At 36.8% G+C, this 15,714-nt stretch overlaps 1 protein-coding gene across 2 annotated transcripts in view; it reads left to right on the top strand.

The window, feature by feature from the left end:
• Window positions 1-15,309, top strand: part of MRPS35 (mitochondrial ribosomal protein S35) — a 43,808-nt gene extending 28,499 nt beyond the window's left edge. For both annotated transcript variants that reach the window (XM_021690575.1, XM_044914908.1), the window contains exon 8: window positions 14,964-15,309. In XM_021690575.1, coding sequence (XP_021546250.1) covers window positions 14,964-15,233 — 270 coding nt within the window. In that variant the 3' untranslated portion in view covers window positions 15,234-15,309. The remainder of the gene's footprint in view (window positions 1-14,963) is intronic.
• Window positions 15,310-15,714: the final 405 nt, after the last annotated feature.

The raw sequence follows: 15,714 nt of genomic DNA, 5'->3' as shown, positions 1-15,714 counted from the left end.
TTTGGATAGAATTTGCATGAAATTTCTGGCAAGTAGTGGGCTCTCAGTAAATGGTGGCTATTAATATTGTTAATACTAAAAGGAAGAAAGATTTATCTTCAGATTTCAAATTCATTTATTCCCATTTAACTTGACAGAGATTTTAGGTAATCAGATCTGTGCGATGTTGTATTTGAATTTTTAGAACAGGTATCCTACTGAGCATTCTGACATGACTGATAATAACAAAACTTCCTAAATTTTAACATTGTTGAATGATATTCTTTAAACCTTCCACAAGTAATTTGGTTAAGCAATGATCAGATGAAACATTTTGCAAAATGATTTGCACAAAAGATAGACACTGGGGCAAGAAAAAAGCACTTAAAAATGTAGAGATCTGAAATCAAATTCCAAGGGTTCTTGAATGATTTTGATATTTAATTACTAATAGTTCCTTTTTTAAATTTGAACTTTTGACTGTCTTATTTGGATTCCATAATAGTCTTATTGCCATTCAAAAATACATCTAGCTTTGGGGTGCCTGGGTGGCTCAGTCGTTAAGTGTCTGCCTTCGGCTCAGGTCATGATCCCAGGGTCCTGGGATCGAGCCCCACAATTGGTCTCCCTGCTCGGCGGGAAGCCTGCTTCTCCCTCTCCCACTCCCCCTGCTTGTGTTCCCTCTCTCGCTGTGTCTCTCTCTGTCAAATAAATAAGTCTTAAAAAAAAAGAATACATCTAGCTTTGTAATAAATAGGTTCTTAAAAGTCATGTAACAAAAACTTCTGAGTCAGATAATTTCATAATCAGTAAGAGTTCATTTTTGAAGTAAAGAGATCATTTTAAAGTAAAGAGTTCAGGGGCGCCTGGGTGGCTCAGTAGGTTAAGCGTCTGTCTTCGGCTCGGTTCATGATCCCAGTCCTGGGATTGAGCCCCATGTCAGGCTCCCTGCTCAGTGGGGATCCTGCTTTTCCCTCTCTCTCTATCAAATAATAAAATTTTTTAAACAAAGAGTTCATTTTTAAAGGGGACCTTATGGCAAATATATCTGATAAAAATGAAGAGTCCTTTTGCAGCTCCATACTCACCATTTAATTTGTTGGTTTATGAGTTCATTGTGATGTGTGTGCTCACGTACACATACATTTCCAGGTTATATTAAAGAACTCTTGAATGATGTTTGTAATGTTGTTTACTCTTCCCTGCATTCAACAATGATTTTGTTCTTGTGTACCAGGTACAGTGATAGGTATTGCTCGGACTATGAAAATGAAAGAGCCTCTGCCTTTAGGTACCTTTATTTCTGGAGAGAACCAGTGGTTATAATACAGTCTGTTTCACTCAGTAACAAAGGTAGGAACACAGTGCTGGGAGAGGCACCATCAAGGATTAATTCTCCCTGGAAGCTTCTCAAGAAGTGGTGACTGGTTTTGGAAGATAAGTAGGAGTATGTATTAGAGAAGTGGGTGAAGGACTCTCGCCTTGTGGATGTAGAGAGCAGGCAGAAGTTTGGTGTGGCTGGGGTGTAAGACTGACAGGGCAGAGGTAAGGAGGTGAGACTAGAAAAACAAGTCAGAGCCAGATTGTGAACAGGTTGTATAGCTTATTTACAGACTGTAGAATTGTATCCGGGGGCAAAATTGAGCCGAGGTAGCATTTTACTAGTTGTTTGAAAAGGTACCTCTTTCACTTTTTTAATGTTTATGAAATAGTAAACCATCCATATGGCAGGTGTCAAGTGTGCTTTCATTAAAATGAACTGTTTATTGATTGATGGGTGAATATTTACTGGTTGCCTATTATTTGCTTGGTGTTGTTGCATATGGGGATTAATATATAAGGAGGAAGACTTTGTCTTTTCCATTGAGGAACACTAGTAGAAATAAGGTTTAGTAGTAAATATTACAGAAGTGTTGTTGTATAGTTTATTATTTTTTAATTTTTTCTACTTAATATCCTTCAAGGCTTCAGTTGATACCTGCTTTGAGCCTATTTTTTTGTGATATAATTGGTGTATAACATTATATTAGTTTCAGGTATAAAGCATAATGCTTCAATACATATATATTGTGAAATAATCACAGTATGTCTAGTTAACATTCATCACTACGTATAGTTACAAATGTTTTTTTCTTGTGTTGAGAACTTCTGAAATTTACTCTTAGCAACTTTCAAATACACAGTACAGTGTTAGTGACTATAGTCACCATGGTGTATATTACATCCCCATGATTTACTTTATAATTGGAAGTTTGTACCTTTTAACCATCTTCACTCACTTTGCTCAATCCCAACCTCTGGCAACTACCAATTTGTTCTGTTTCTGTGAGTCGAGGTTTTTTAGATTCCACAGATGAATAAGATTATATGGTATTTATCTTTCTCTTTTTTCACTTAGTATAATGCCTTCAAGACATTCATGTTGTCACAGATGGCAGGAGTTCCTTCTTTTTTATGGCTGAATAATAGTCCATAGTGTATATGTATGTATGTTTACACACACACACTTAATTCTTTATCCATTTATCCATCAGTGGACACTTAGATTGTTTCCATGTCTTGGCTACTGTAAATAATGTTGCAGTGAACTTGAGCGTGCAGGTATCTTTTCAGGTTAATGTTCCTTTTCTTCGGAATTATACCCAGAAGTGGAATTGCTAGATCTTATGATAGTTCTATTTTTAATTTCTTGAGGAACCTCCATACTGTTTTCCACAGCGGCTGCACCAGTTTACATTCCCACCAACAGTGCACAAGGGTTCCGTTTTCTTTACATCCTTATCAATACTTGTTATTTCTTGTCTTTTTGAGAATAACCATTTTAACAGGTGTGAAGTGTTCTTTCTTTGTGCTTTTGATTTGCATTTCACTGATGACTGATACGGAGCATCTTTTCATGTGTCTTTTGGCCATCTGTATGTCTTTGGAAAAATGGGTATTCAGATCTTCTCATTTTTAAATTGTTTTTCTGCTTGAGTTGTTATGAGTTCTTTATTTTGGATATTAACTCAACAGATGTATTTGATCCTCTTATTCTTTGTGTAATTCCTACTTCACATAAATAGCAAGTTATACTGTCTTATCTTCTATGTTGGTTACTAGGGCCCTTGACTACAGATGATTGTGCCATGGACTGTTTTCCATGTGTGTTTTTGTTGTTCCATGTATATGTTTTGTCTTTCTAACTAATCATAAGGGCCTCATTAGCATGTATCCAATCTTATTCTCTTTTGTTCTTCAGAGTATCTAGGTCAGTGCTAGATAAGAACACTAAATGTTTAAAACAGCTGTTCATTCTTTTAGATTTCCATGGACTTTTGAAGTAGAAGGTTTTCATCTTCAAAAGTGCGGTGACAAAGTAACCAACTCCCTTTTTAGTAATATAAAATGTAGCCTACTTGTTAGATGTTAGCAATAATTAGCTTACTGGTATAAATTAATAATTCTCTATTAATAAAATTATTAATAATCAATCATAATTGTGCCCAGTTTATAAGAAATATCTTTGTAACAGTTTGAGATACTTAATTTTCATGGATGTATGATTTATTATGTAGGTTTGTTTTTCATTTGATTATGTTTTTTCAAATACTTAAAAAGTATTCTTAATTCTTCATTGTTTTGGAAGTTCTCCACAAATGTTTGCTTCTATGAGTTTATTTCCTTTTTTTTTTTTTTAAAGATTTTATTTATTTATTTGACAGAGAGAGACACAGCGAGAGCAGGAACGCAAGCAGGGGGAGTAGGAGAGGGAGAAGCAGGCTTCCTGCAGAGCAGGGAGCCCCATGTGGGGCTCGATGCCAGGACCTTGGGATCATGACCTGAGCCGAAGGCAGACGCTTAATGACTGAGCCACCCAGGCGCCCTCTATGAGTTTATTTCCTGATGCTAATTTATATTTGACAATGTCAATATCCTCTATATCCTAGAAAAATAATGGCTGCTCTAACAGGGTGCATCTCTTTCATGTGAAATGTATTTATGCATAAACTTCTGTGTAAACTATGCATAAACTAATACTACAGTGTTTATTAAAAAAAAAATAACTAAACACATTAATTGAATTCCCATGATGAGTGTGAGCATTTGTGATAGACCAATAACAATAAAGAGTGCTTACTTGCTACCTTTTCCTTGATTCCAAATAGCACATCTGGCCTTTGTTTTATTTATTTTATTATTATTATTGTTATTATCATCATTATAATTTTTAGAGAGGGAGCAGAGAGGCAGAGGGAGAGAAAAAGAATCTTAAGCAGGCTCCATGTCCAGCGCCAAACCAGATGCGGGGCTTGATATCACAACCCTGAGATCATGACCTGAGCCAGGATCACGAGTCAGACACTTAACTGACTGAGCCACCCAGGCTCCCCTTGGCCTTTGTTTTATAGTGTTGCTCTGAGAGTCACCTGTGTCTCTGACTTCTTTTTTACCTCTGCCTTCCAAATGATCACCTTGGATGAAAATAAAAAGGAAACCAAAAAGAGGGTGAGGGATGGGAGAGAAGCTCCATTTTTTTTTAAATTAATTAATTTGTTATTTTTTAATTACCATATAATGTATTATTTGTTTCAGGGGTACAGGTCTATGATTCATCAGTCTTACACAATTCACAGCGGAGAAGCTCCATTTTTAAAAAGTGCTTTAAAATGCTGTCTTTTTTCTGAACACAAAAGCGTTTAATGTGTCCACCCATTTTAAATTAGTACTGACTTTGAAGATCAGGAATCACATTTATCTGTTACAACCTCTTCATGATATAAATTGAGAAATCAAGATTTAGAGATACATACTTTGCTCAAGGTTACAGAGTTTGTTAGCTGAGGGACTCAAGACTTGAACTGCAGCTTCAAAGTTTCATATTCTTCCCATGGTATCATATTTAGTGTTGTTCAACTTTGACTTCCATTAAAAAGATTATGAAATAAGAGATGAAATCAAACCTGAACTGTAGCTGCTAGTTTACTGTCTTCTCAAACTGAACAGTTGACAGTTGAAAATTTATTTCCAGGGGCACCTGGGTGGCTCAGTCGGTTAAGTGTCTTCCTTCAGCTGAGGTCATGATCCCAGGGTCCTCGGATCGGGCCCCGCATCGGGCTCCCTGCTCAGCGGGGAGCCTGCTTCTCCCTCACCCTCTGCTGCTCCCCCTGCTTGTGCTCTCTCCCTGTCAAATAAATAAAATCCTAAAAGAAAGAAAGAAAGAAAATTTATCTCTGTAACCTGTTTTCAGCTGGGGGTTGCATTAGACTCACCTGGCAAGCTTTTTTAAACTACAGATATGTGAACACTACAGAATTAAAATCTCTAGTGGTAAGACTCGGGAGGGTTTCGATTCAGTCTCCACAAGTGAGTCTGATGTAAGTTCTGATTGTGAATAATTTCCCCAGTCTTTGGGTCTTGTTACTAAAGAAACTAATTAGAAGGCTGGTGTATCTCTTTTAAGACGGTTTTTGTATATGTATCTAGTATCAGAGCGAAGGGTGCGGGATGGGAATTAGAATGAGAAGGGCAAGAAAATTTGTCTGGGTACAAACAGACTTTTTTGACTTGATGTTTCAGGCAGTAGGCAGGTGTTTTAGGTTCTTGGATGATGGTACAGTGAAGATGACACTTATATCTCTTTGCTGTCAGGCTGGACGTCATATTACATCCTTTAAAACTGTTTTCTCCTCTTGATGCCTGCTGCTGCCACCCTAATGGGAGTCTTCATCATCTTTTAACTGTAATAGCCTTATTGATTTTCCCCCTCTCATCCGTCTTCTGGATTGCTGTTAAAGGAATTGTTTCTAAAAAGCAAGTCTGTTGTGTCTTACTCCTTTATAAAGTCCTTCAGTGAGTGGTGTGCTCTTACCCAGGATAAAATCTGAACTACTTAGCCTGTCTGTTCACAACAATTTGCCACCTCATTACCAGTTACTCAGGAAATATAGGCTGTATATTCTATATCTCAGCCATAATGAACATAATGTGTTCTTTTATAACTTTGTATATGCTGTTCTTTCTGCTTATGATCCGTTTTTCAGATTGATCAGCCTTGCAAATTCATAGGAATCTTTTTAATACACTTCCGATGTAACCTGTCTTAGAAGTTATCTGTGCATCCTTTTCCACTCCTCCTGTTAGCATTCTTACTACTTTTATGGTAATTGTCCATATGCCTGTCTGGCTGGCCCTGTTAGACTGTGAGATTGCTGAGGGCAAGGACTGTACATTTCATTTATCATTGTATTCCCAACCCCTAGTACAATGTCTGGCCAAATAGCATTCAGTAAATTTTTTAAAAACCAATCTGAATTAACTTGAGTTCCTTGACATATTCAGTTAAACATTTGGCCGTGGTAACTGAAAGAATTGGCAGGGTTTTTTTTCTTTTTTAATCCATTATGGATATTTACCTCTCTTTGTATTTTTTATGATTTTTCAGATAACTTGGATTTTTTCTAATGGTTAAACTGTTTTTCCTCATAAAGCACAATGCCTTACTTGTAATCATGAGAAGTGGAATATTACTATGATTCATGTTCTAGGTAAAGGGAGCTGTAAATAAGATGGTGGAAGGTAACAACTTTGTGTGTTCAGTGGAACAGCTATTTCTTTGCCTTCTGTTACATCAGAATACACTGACCAGGGGCGCCTGGGTGACTCAGTCATTAAGCGTCTGCCTTCAGCTCAGGTCATGATCCCAGGGTCCTGGGATCAAGCCCTGCATCGGGCACCCTGCTCCGTGGGAAGCCTGCTTCTCCCTCTCCCACTCCCCCTGCTTGTGTTCCCTCTTTTGCTGTCTCTCTGTCAAATAAATAGATAAAATCTTAAAAAAAAAAAAAAAGAATACTTAAAGGGGAAAAAAGGTGATAGGTTCAATTAAATTATTCTTTTGGTCTTTATATTCTTTTTTACAGTGTCTCTGTTCCTTGGAATATGTTGTTCTACCACGAACAAGCAGTGTGATTTGGGCAAATTATTTAACTGCTCTGGGCTTCATTCTTTTGGTCTGTAAAACAGATAGTAATAGTACTACCTCATAGGGTTGTTTTGGAAGTTAAGTGAATTAGTGTATGTAAGGTGCTGACGTACATAGTAAGTAAGTATTCTAATAGCTATTCAGACTCATCCCATGCTACTTTCCTCACCTTGGCCTTCATTCGATTCCCTGAATGTACTGAGCTCTTTGCTACCTCCAGGTCTTTGTGGATGCTGTTTTCTCTGCTGGGATCACAGTCTTCTATCTGACTGGCTCCTACTCACCTCCAGGTTTCCTACTAGACTGGCAGTTCCAGGATGGCACAGTTGTGTGCCTGGCACAGTTGTGCAATAAATATTTATTGAGTGAATGAATAATTGAACCAATTGTAGAAAAGAAAACAGATCATGTGGAATGGAAGATTGCTTGTAGTCAGAGCAGGTTCTCTCATTGTAGGCAGGGAAGAAAAGAGAGCCCAGACATATGTGTATATCTTATATACACACTCACACTTACAATTAAATGCTAAAATTATGAATGTTTAGTGGTTAAAGTATTAAAATAGGAGTCTACAGGTTAATCAAACTCTTTGCCTAAATGGTGATCAATTTGAGCTTAGTGGTATTTTTAATTGCCACCCAGTAATTTGAATATGCTATTATTTATACTTTAAAATTAATACATTGAACTACACTTCAAAAGAAGAAACTCTTGGGGTGCCTGGGTGGCTCAGTCAGTTAAGCGTCTGCCTTCAGCTTAGGTCATGATCCCAGAGTCCCGGGATCGAGCCCTGAATTGGCTTCCCTGCTCAGGCAGGAGTCTGCTTCTCCCTCTGCCCCTTACCCCACTCATGCTCTCTCTCTCTTGCTCTCTCTTAAATAAATAAAATCTCTGAAAAAAAAAAAGAGAGAGAGAGACTGGTTGATGGGTACATGAGAGTTTACATAGTGCTATTCTCTTTTGTATGTGTTTGAAATTTTCTGTAATAGACTTCTTCAAATCACAAAAACAAAATGTATTTAGCCTCATAGAAAATGATTAGCTTAGGGGTGCGTGGGTGGCTCAGTCAGTTGAGTGTTAGACTCTTGATTTTGGCTCAGGTCATGATCTCTGGGTCATGGGATCGAGCCCCCAGTTGGGCTCCATGCTGCACTAAGTCTGCTTGTCCCTCTTCCTCTGCTCCTCCCCCTGGTAGCACGTGCCCTCTCTCTCTCTCTATAAGAAAGAAGGGAGGGGAAGGAGGGAAGGAAGGAAGGAAGGAAGGAATTGATTAGGAAAAAAAAAGAAAATGATTAGCTTATAAATTGGATTTTGTTCCACTATCAGTATTAATTGTATTTGAATAATGAGGTATTTTTTGGTTTTGCCAGCCCTGTTTTTTATTTCATCTGAAGGGGAGTTTCAGCAGATGCCTAATACAATCAAGCATATGTACCCTTTTTCTAAAATATTTGGGTATGGAAACATTAGTTTTTAGCCAGGGTGCCTAGAGACATCCTGTTTCTCCTAGTACTGCCTAGCACATAGTAGGTTCTCAGTAAATGTTTTTTGAAAGAGTGCCCAGGAACAGTCACAAACCAAAAGGGAGCTTTGTCTATTGAGCTTTTTCCTTGCAATTTATTTGTTGAAGAAATCTTGGAGTTTTGTTTGCTGTCGGCTTTCCCATCATTTGAATTTTGCTGATTGTATCACCATAGTGTAATTTTTTAAATTGATAGTTGGATCTAGAGGCTTACTCAGATTCTATTTTGATTTTTTTTAAACTGCTGCATAATTAGTATTGTGTTCTTCCACCAGGAAGTACATGGTATCTGATTATTTTTGTGAATTTAGCACCATAACTTTTTTAAGTTAGAAATTATAGAAAAATTATATTTTTGATAGTGACAATTATAGGTTTTTAAATAAATACATTTATTTAAGAAACACTGATCCAGACTAAATTCCCCAAAACCTGTTATTGCAAACTTAAAAAATAAGTTTTAATTTTTATTTGTATAAGACATTGTCTTATTCCATTTAGGCTGCTGTAACACAATACCACAGACTGGTCTGTTTATAAACAACAGAAATTTGTTTCTTGCTTTTCTGAAGGCTGCGATATCTAAGATCAAGGCATTGGCAGATTTGGTGTCTAGTGAGGGCTCACTTCCTGTTTCATAAACAACTGTCATCTTGCTGTGTCTTCACATGGCAGAAGGGGCAAGGGCTTTCTCTGGAATCTCTTTCATAAGGGCATTAATCTCATTCATGAGGGCTTCACCTCATGACCTAAACATCTCCCAATGACCCTACCTTCAATGCCACCACTTTGGAAGTTCATTCTAACAAGAATGGCCCGGTGAGGGGGCGGGGGCGCGGAGTGGGGAGATCCAAGCATTCGGTCTATAAGAAATATGTAAGAGTTGTCCTCCCAAGATTAGTTTTAACTTGTTAACTAGAATCCCTGGGAATCTTGGAGTTAATCAGTAAAATATAAAAAAGATTTCAGAATCTCATAGTTATAATCCCATAGTACAGATCTGATATATGTAACAATATAGTTTTGTGTTGCTCTGTTTTTGCATTTACTAATTCTGACTTCTGCTGTATCTAGACTGTTATTAATCCCATCCAATGATTTATTAATGTCTAGCATGCAAGAAAGTTACTCGACATTTGAAACATTTGAAAAGAAGAAAAATGTAATTAATAACCAAGGGAAAACAAATAATAGCAGAACTCCAGATGATCCAGATAATGAAGTTAGCAGAGAAGAACTTTAAAATGACTAAGAATAAATGTGTTAAAGAAAAAAGAGGAAAAGATAATCAATACGAATGAAATAATGAAGAACTTCAACACAGAATTGGTATCCATAAAGAAAGAGCAATTAAACGAACATCTGGAATTGAAAAACACAATATCTAAAATTAATAAATCACTGGATGAGATTAATAACAGTCTAGATACAGCAGAAGTCAGAATTAGTAAATGCAAAGTAGAGCAACACAAAACTGTATTGTTACATAGATCTGTACTAAGGGATTATAACTATGGGATTCTGAAATCTTTTTTATATTTTACTAATTCACTCCAAGATTCCCGGGGATTCTACTTAACAAGTTCCAACAAATCTTGGGAGGACAACTCTTACATAGATGCTCCAACTGCAGTCATCCATCAGAAAGAATTTCCTCTTTTTTTGTCTTAGGCAGAGAGGTTCAGGGATTTATCATTTTAATCCAGTCATGATTTAGCTAGACCAGGGCTGGGCTGCAGTTTTTGTAAGATTTAGTCCAGCTCTGATTTGTTCCTTTTTCTTAGGCATAACCTTCAAGGCTTTTGATTGGGAACTTGGTGAATCAGCTTCCACATCTGCTGAAGAGTCATTTGTATTCTTCAGAAATTTTGAGCTTAGCTTGGTAACTCTAACCTTGCAGCAAAATCTGGCAGGTGTTTTAAAAAGGAGATTGGTTGTGCGTTTAAAACACACTTCCTCCCTCTAGTGGGACTTTGTCTCCTAAACACTATGAGATTATGGGGGATTTTACTGTGCTTTTTAGAGACCTGATTCTGACTCCCCAACTTCCCCATAAATAACCCCAGAATGAAAACCAGTCATGTTTGGGGCTCTTCAGTTCCAGTCTGTTTTACAAAGCCCTGGGGAACAGCTCAAACTTCACTTATTTCTCTTTTCCCAGGTAGAATCCTGCATGAGCCAAGTGGCCAGTCTTACACAGAATTGGAAAATGCCCTCAGGAAAGAAAATGGGGATTTTCAGAAGGATCCTCCTCATATCCTTGCAGCCTAGAATTCACATTCATCTAGGCATCACTGATTCTCTGTCTGATATCTTTTTTTTTAGATTTATTTATTATTTTAGAGAGAGAGTGAGAGTGGGGGAGGGACAGAAGGAGAGGGATAGAGAGAATCCCAAGTAGACTCCCGGCTGAGGAGGGAGCCCGACTCAGGGCTCGATCCCAGGACCCTGATATCATGACCTAAGCTGAAATCAAGAGTTGGACATTTAACTGACTGAGCCACCCAGGCACCCCAAGGATTTTATATTTATACCTCTCAGAAATGAAAAATACTCTAACGTGACAAGCACTATGGACAGTATTACTGCTTTTATATCACTGACAAAGATTAGAAAATGTTTTAGAATAGCTTTTTAATATGTCATTTATAGACCAGCATTTCTTTCAGGTAGTTCTGTTCTCTCTTCACTGACAAGCTCTATTTGGTTGATCCTCATCTTGTATATATTGACTAGAAAACTTATATATTGACTAGAAAAGATTGCCCTCAAAAAAGAAATATATTGTTAATAATTAGCTTTTATTTTTCCTGCTTGAAACAGACATTCTAAAGATGTTGTAAAGATATTTTCTTACTCTTAATACAGGACTTAAAAAAAATAAATTTCTTTTTTAAATTGTTCTTTTTTTTTTACAGGAATGCTATTTTGTGTGTGTGTGTGTGTGTGTGTGTGTGTGTGTTTTCTAATCTATGATTAGACATAAAAAGCCTATACCCAAAGGACACTGCAGGAAAACTGGAGATAACTTATTTTTAAGAACAGGCAATTAACTGGGAAAATTTAATCAGTGATAACATTTATCAAAAAGACGTGAAGTAACAAGCATCATGAAAAACATTACCTTTATATCAGTGATAAATAAAGACCTCTTGTTTCTGTAACTATTTTATCTAACATTATAAAAATCAGTGATACGATTTTGTGAGTGTGAATAACTGCAGAACATTTGGACAGTTTGGTATGTGTTTATATTTACGTTGAAAGTTTCAATTTACTGTTTGATAGGGGTAGTGATGCCCTTGACATAGAAAATATTTTGTAGGTAGGCTAACAAGGATTTGAATCCCACTCTCTTTCATTCATCTTAATAAGCTGTGTTATTAGTAGCAGGCATTTATTTAGTGTTTACTATGAGCCAGATGCTCTAAGTACATGGATATTCCTTATCTCTTTTAATCCACAGAAGAATCCCTGGAGCCACTTCTAGAAACACAAGCCTACATAGTAGTAAGTGATGAAGCTAGGATCTAAACTGAGTTCCGTAAAATGCCAAAGCCCATATTAAATATTGTATCATACCACCTCCCTGTGTGATCCTGAGCATAACACACATATACACTCCCTAACTCTGAAACCCAAAAAGCTTTGGAAATTGCTAGTTTTTTATAACCTATTTGGTGGCAAAATGAGACCTGAATGGATGAAGAATTATTTATAGCCTTTGTTTATCCCGTTTAGTGTGACTGCATACACGTTGCTGCAAAAATGGTAATGTATTTGATTTAGGGAGTCCGGCGGTGGCGGTAGACCTTCTCTGGAAATGTTACAAAATATATGGTATATGCACTGTATTGATTTTCTAAAATACAAAAAATTCTGAAATCTGAAACATTCGCAGGTGGCTTTGGCCCCCTACTTAACTTCCATAATACTTAATTTTCTTTCCGTAGAGATGTTAACGTCTAATCCAGTAGGTTTTAATGGGAATTGTGTGAAATAATGTATGTAAGCATTTCAGGTCCATGGCATGTAAGTATTTAATTTGTTGGTATTGTTACTATCATTATCTTGGAATTTATATTCAACTGTGCAGAGTTTGGATACTAAAGTTACTAGAATTGTTGAAAACATGGGTTTTGTTTAGCTTGCAGCTGAAGCTTGACACTGCTTTGTGTCTGTATAGGATTAGTAGGAAGCCATGCCTTCTACAGAATGTAGTTACTTTCACTTACCGCTGACTATTTGAAATAGTACTAATTTTCTCCTGTAAATGTACGTTATCCCTTAGTGCAGGATTTTCTAACCTTTTTTGTGTCACTACACAGAAAATTCTTTAACTGAGATGAATGAAGGAGGAGGGTGCTCGCGCTCCTCCAGGCTCACCTGGCCGCCTGAGGGCTGAGGGAATCAATATCATGGTGCACCTGTAACACTTTGGCAGAGCAGTCTAGAATTGCATATACCAAATGTAAGCAGAAGATAAATGAAATGTTGGAAATTACTAGTGAATTTCCTTTGGTTACCTCTTTCTCTTAAGTGTCCATTTCAGAGTAGGTAAGAAAATCCACAAAACCTGGGTGAAAGTTAAAATTTTTAAAATAATCTCTTAATTGCTTCTCTTAATTGTTTTCTAGCAGTCAAGAATGAAGTAGATTAGGAATTTTTTTTTAAAGTATAAGACAGATTGACTGTTTTACTTAATGCTTATATAATGTATTTGTTGGCGTCTTAAAGATACTTCATTTGTCAGAATGATGAAGAAACTATGACACTGTCTTAGCATTTAAAGCCCTACCAAGAGTAGATAGGACCAAGGATACATTTAATTTAGGGCATTTGTTTTTTTTTTTAAGGGGCTGACATTTATTTCTTCCCCAAATATTACAGAAAAATTAGGTGGGGTAGGATAATTTTGTCAGTTTTCTTTTTAATGTAAAATTCGGAGTTTGGCCATTAGAAGTTATTTGCAACAGGCTTGTACTCACAGGGCACAAGAAGTTGTTTCACATTATCCCCCCACCCCCCCCCCCAGCCACGCCTATAGCCTCACTACCAGATTAAAAAAAAGGGGTATAGAGCTGATTCTCAACCAGGTAATATATTTCTAGAACATTAGTTGAGACATTTTCCTCAGCCATAAATTCAGGATCGGGAGGTGGAGCAAACAGTATGTAAGGAGTTGTGAGTACAGATACCCCACTTTGGCTAAGGGATTTGAGGGTCAGGGGAAACACTCCACATCCTTTTGGTTTATCTTGAAGGAAAGGATACTCAGTTTGAAGGATTAAAAGAGGATTTCTTTTTCTTGTGGTTCTCTGTGGTGGAGGCGACTCTTTCCTGGCCTCCAGTGACCCCGAATGGGGTTAGCTGAGTCCATGGCATACCCAGTGGCCTGTTTGCAGTTGGCAGGGTTCCTCTTTACCCTTTGAGGGACAAATTTCCAGTGCTTTTTCTCTTTTCATGGTCTCTAACAGTGAGGTTGGACCCGGGAGGGAGGCAGAAGCGGACACTGTCTCACTTAATTCTAAGCAGACTTGGAGCTCTCTCTACTCAAGTTGGGGTCTCTTTCAAGAGGAGTTTTCAGAGACAAAATATTTTTGACAGCCTTACGAATCTGTCTTTCTTTTAATACTTCAAAAATGTTATAATTTGAGGGGTTTACCACCTTCAAAAGTTTTAAGAATATTGGATGATTCTATAATAGCATATAGCTCAGAATATGTTATGTGTTAGTTTGGAAAGAATGTGGCTGGCATTCAGCACTTCATTGAACCAGGACATATTATTTATTAACTGCGTTCCTTGATTTTTCACAGAACGTTATATCTTCAACTAAATCATAAATCTGAATTATATTACTATAAAACCTAACAGTGTTCCCTAGAATAGCATAGTAGTAATTTTTGTAAGAAAAAACAAGTAGTAACAAAAACTGTTTCCATTATAAGGAACAGAAAATAAGGATAATAACAAAATAAAATTCCAGAATATATGGAGTCATTATGACTAAAAATCATGTATTACACATATATTTTATATTTTTTATTTTATTATAATAATTGGTGTTCCTTGTCATCCCCACAGGCATGTTACAAAGATAAATACAGTCTCTTCTCAACTCTTTATTATTTTTAACCTCAGAAATGTGAAATGTTGATGTGTTAGAGTTTAGGGATTAGAAAGCTGCAAAAATGAGTTTTCTGTATCTTTTGGGAAACAGTATTGGTTGTGAGTGAAATTTGCAAGACAGATAAAATAGAAATTCTGTGGGTAGAATTAGTGAGTGGTAACAGAGTAGTCACATCGTAGAGTGTGGGGTTCTGAAACAGTTGGTGCAGGTGAATAGCAGTGCTGTAAGGGAGGGAAATCAAAGTTTACATGCAGAGTGTCGACAGGGACTCTCCACATTTTGCAGATTCTCTTTCCCTAAAACAAAAAACAAAACTTTGTTTTTCGGATAGTATTTCTCAGATTTCAGAACTCATTTTTTCCTTTCAGAAAACCGAAGAATGGGAGAAAGATAAGACTGAAGCAGACATGGAAGAGTATGTATGGAACAATAGCTCCTCTGAAAAAAATATCCTGGAAACACTTCTCCAAATGAAAGCTGCTGAGAAAAATCTGGAAGTAAATAAAGAAGAGCTCCTTGCTACAAAAGAAGTTGAAGAATACAAAAAGTCTGTTGTTAGTCTTAAGAACGAGGGGGACAATGAAAATACCCTTTCTCAGTACAAAGAATCAGTGAAGAAACTATTAAATCTAATGTGATTTATTTAGAAAAATCTCCTTGATTTGTTAATTTTATGATATATCTGTAATTATTATCTCATATAAATTTGAAAAATTTGCCAAAAAAACCTATTGTTTCACATGTTTAAGATTTTTTTTATTAGTTTCAGATGTAGAGTTTAGTGATTCATCAGTTGCATATAACACCCAGGGCTCATTCCATCAGTTGCCCTCCTTAATGCCCATTACCCAGTTACTTCCTTCTCCCATGCCCCTCCCCTCCAGCAACCCTCAGTTTGTTCCCTAGAGTTCAGTGTCTCTTATGGTTTGCCTCCCTGTCAATTTTCATCTTACTTTATTTTTCCTTTCCTTCCCCTATGTTCACCTGTTTTATTTCTTAAATTCCACATATGAATGAAATCATATGGTATTTGTCTTTCTCTGACTGACTTATTTCACTTAGCATCTTCTTTATCCATTCATCTGTCAATGGACATCTGGGCTTTTTCCATATTTTGGC

The sequence above is a fragment of the Neomonachus schauinslandi genome, chromosome 5 (genome assembly GCF_002201575.2).
Source record: "Neomonachus schauinslandi chromosome 5, ASM220157v2, whole genome shotgun sequence".
NCBI lineage: Eukaryota > Metazoa > Chordata > Mammalia > Carnivora > Phocidae > Neomonachus > Neomonachus schauinslandi.
This window is presented reverse-complemented; position numbering and strand designations above follow the sequence as displayed.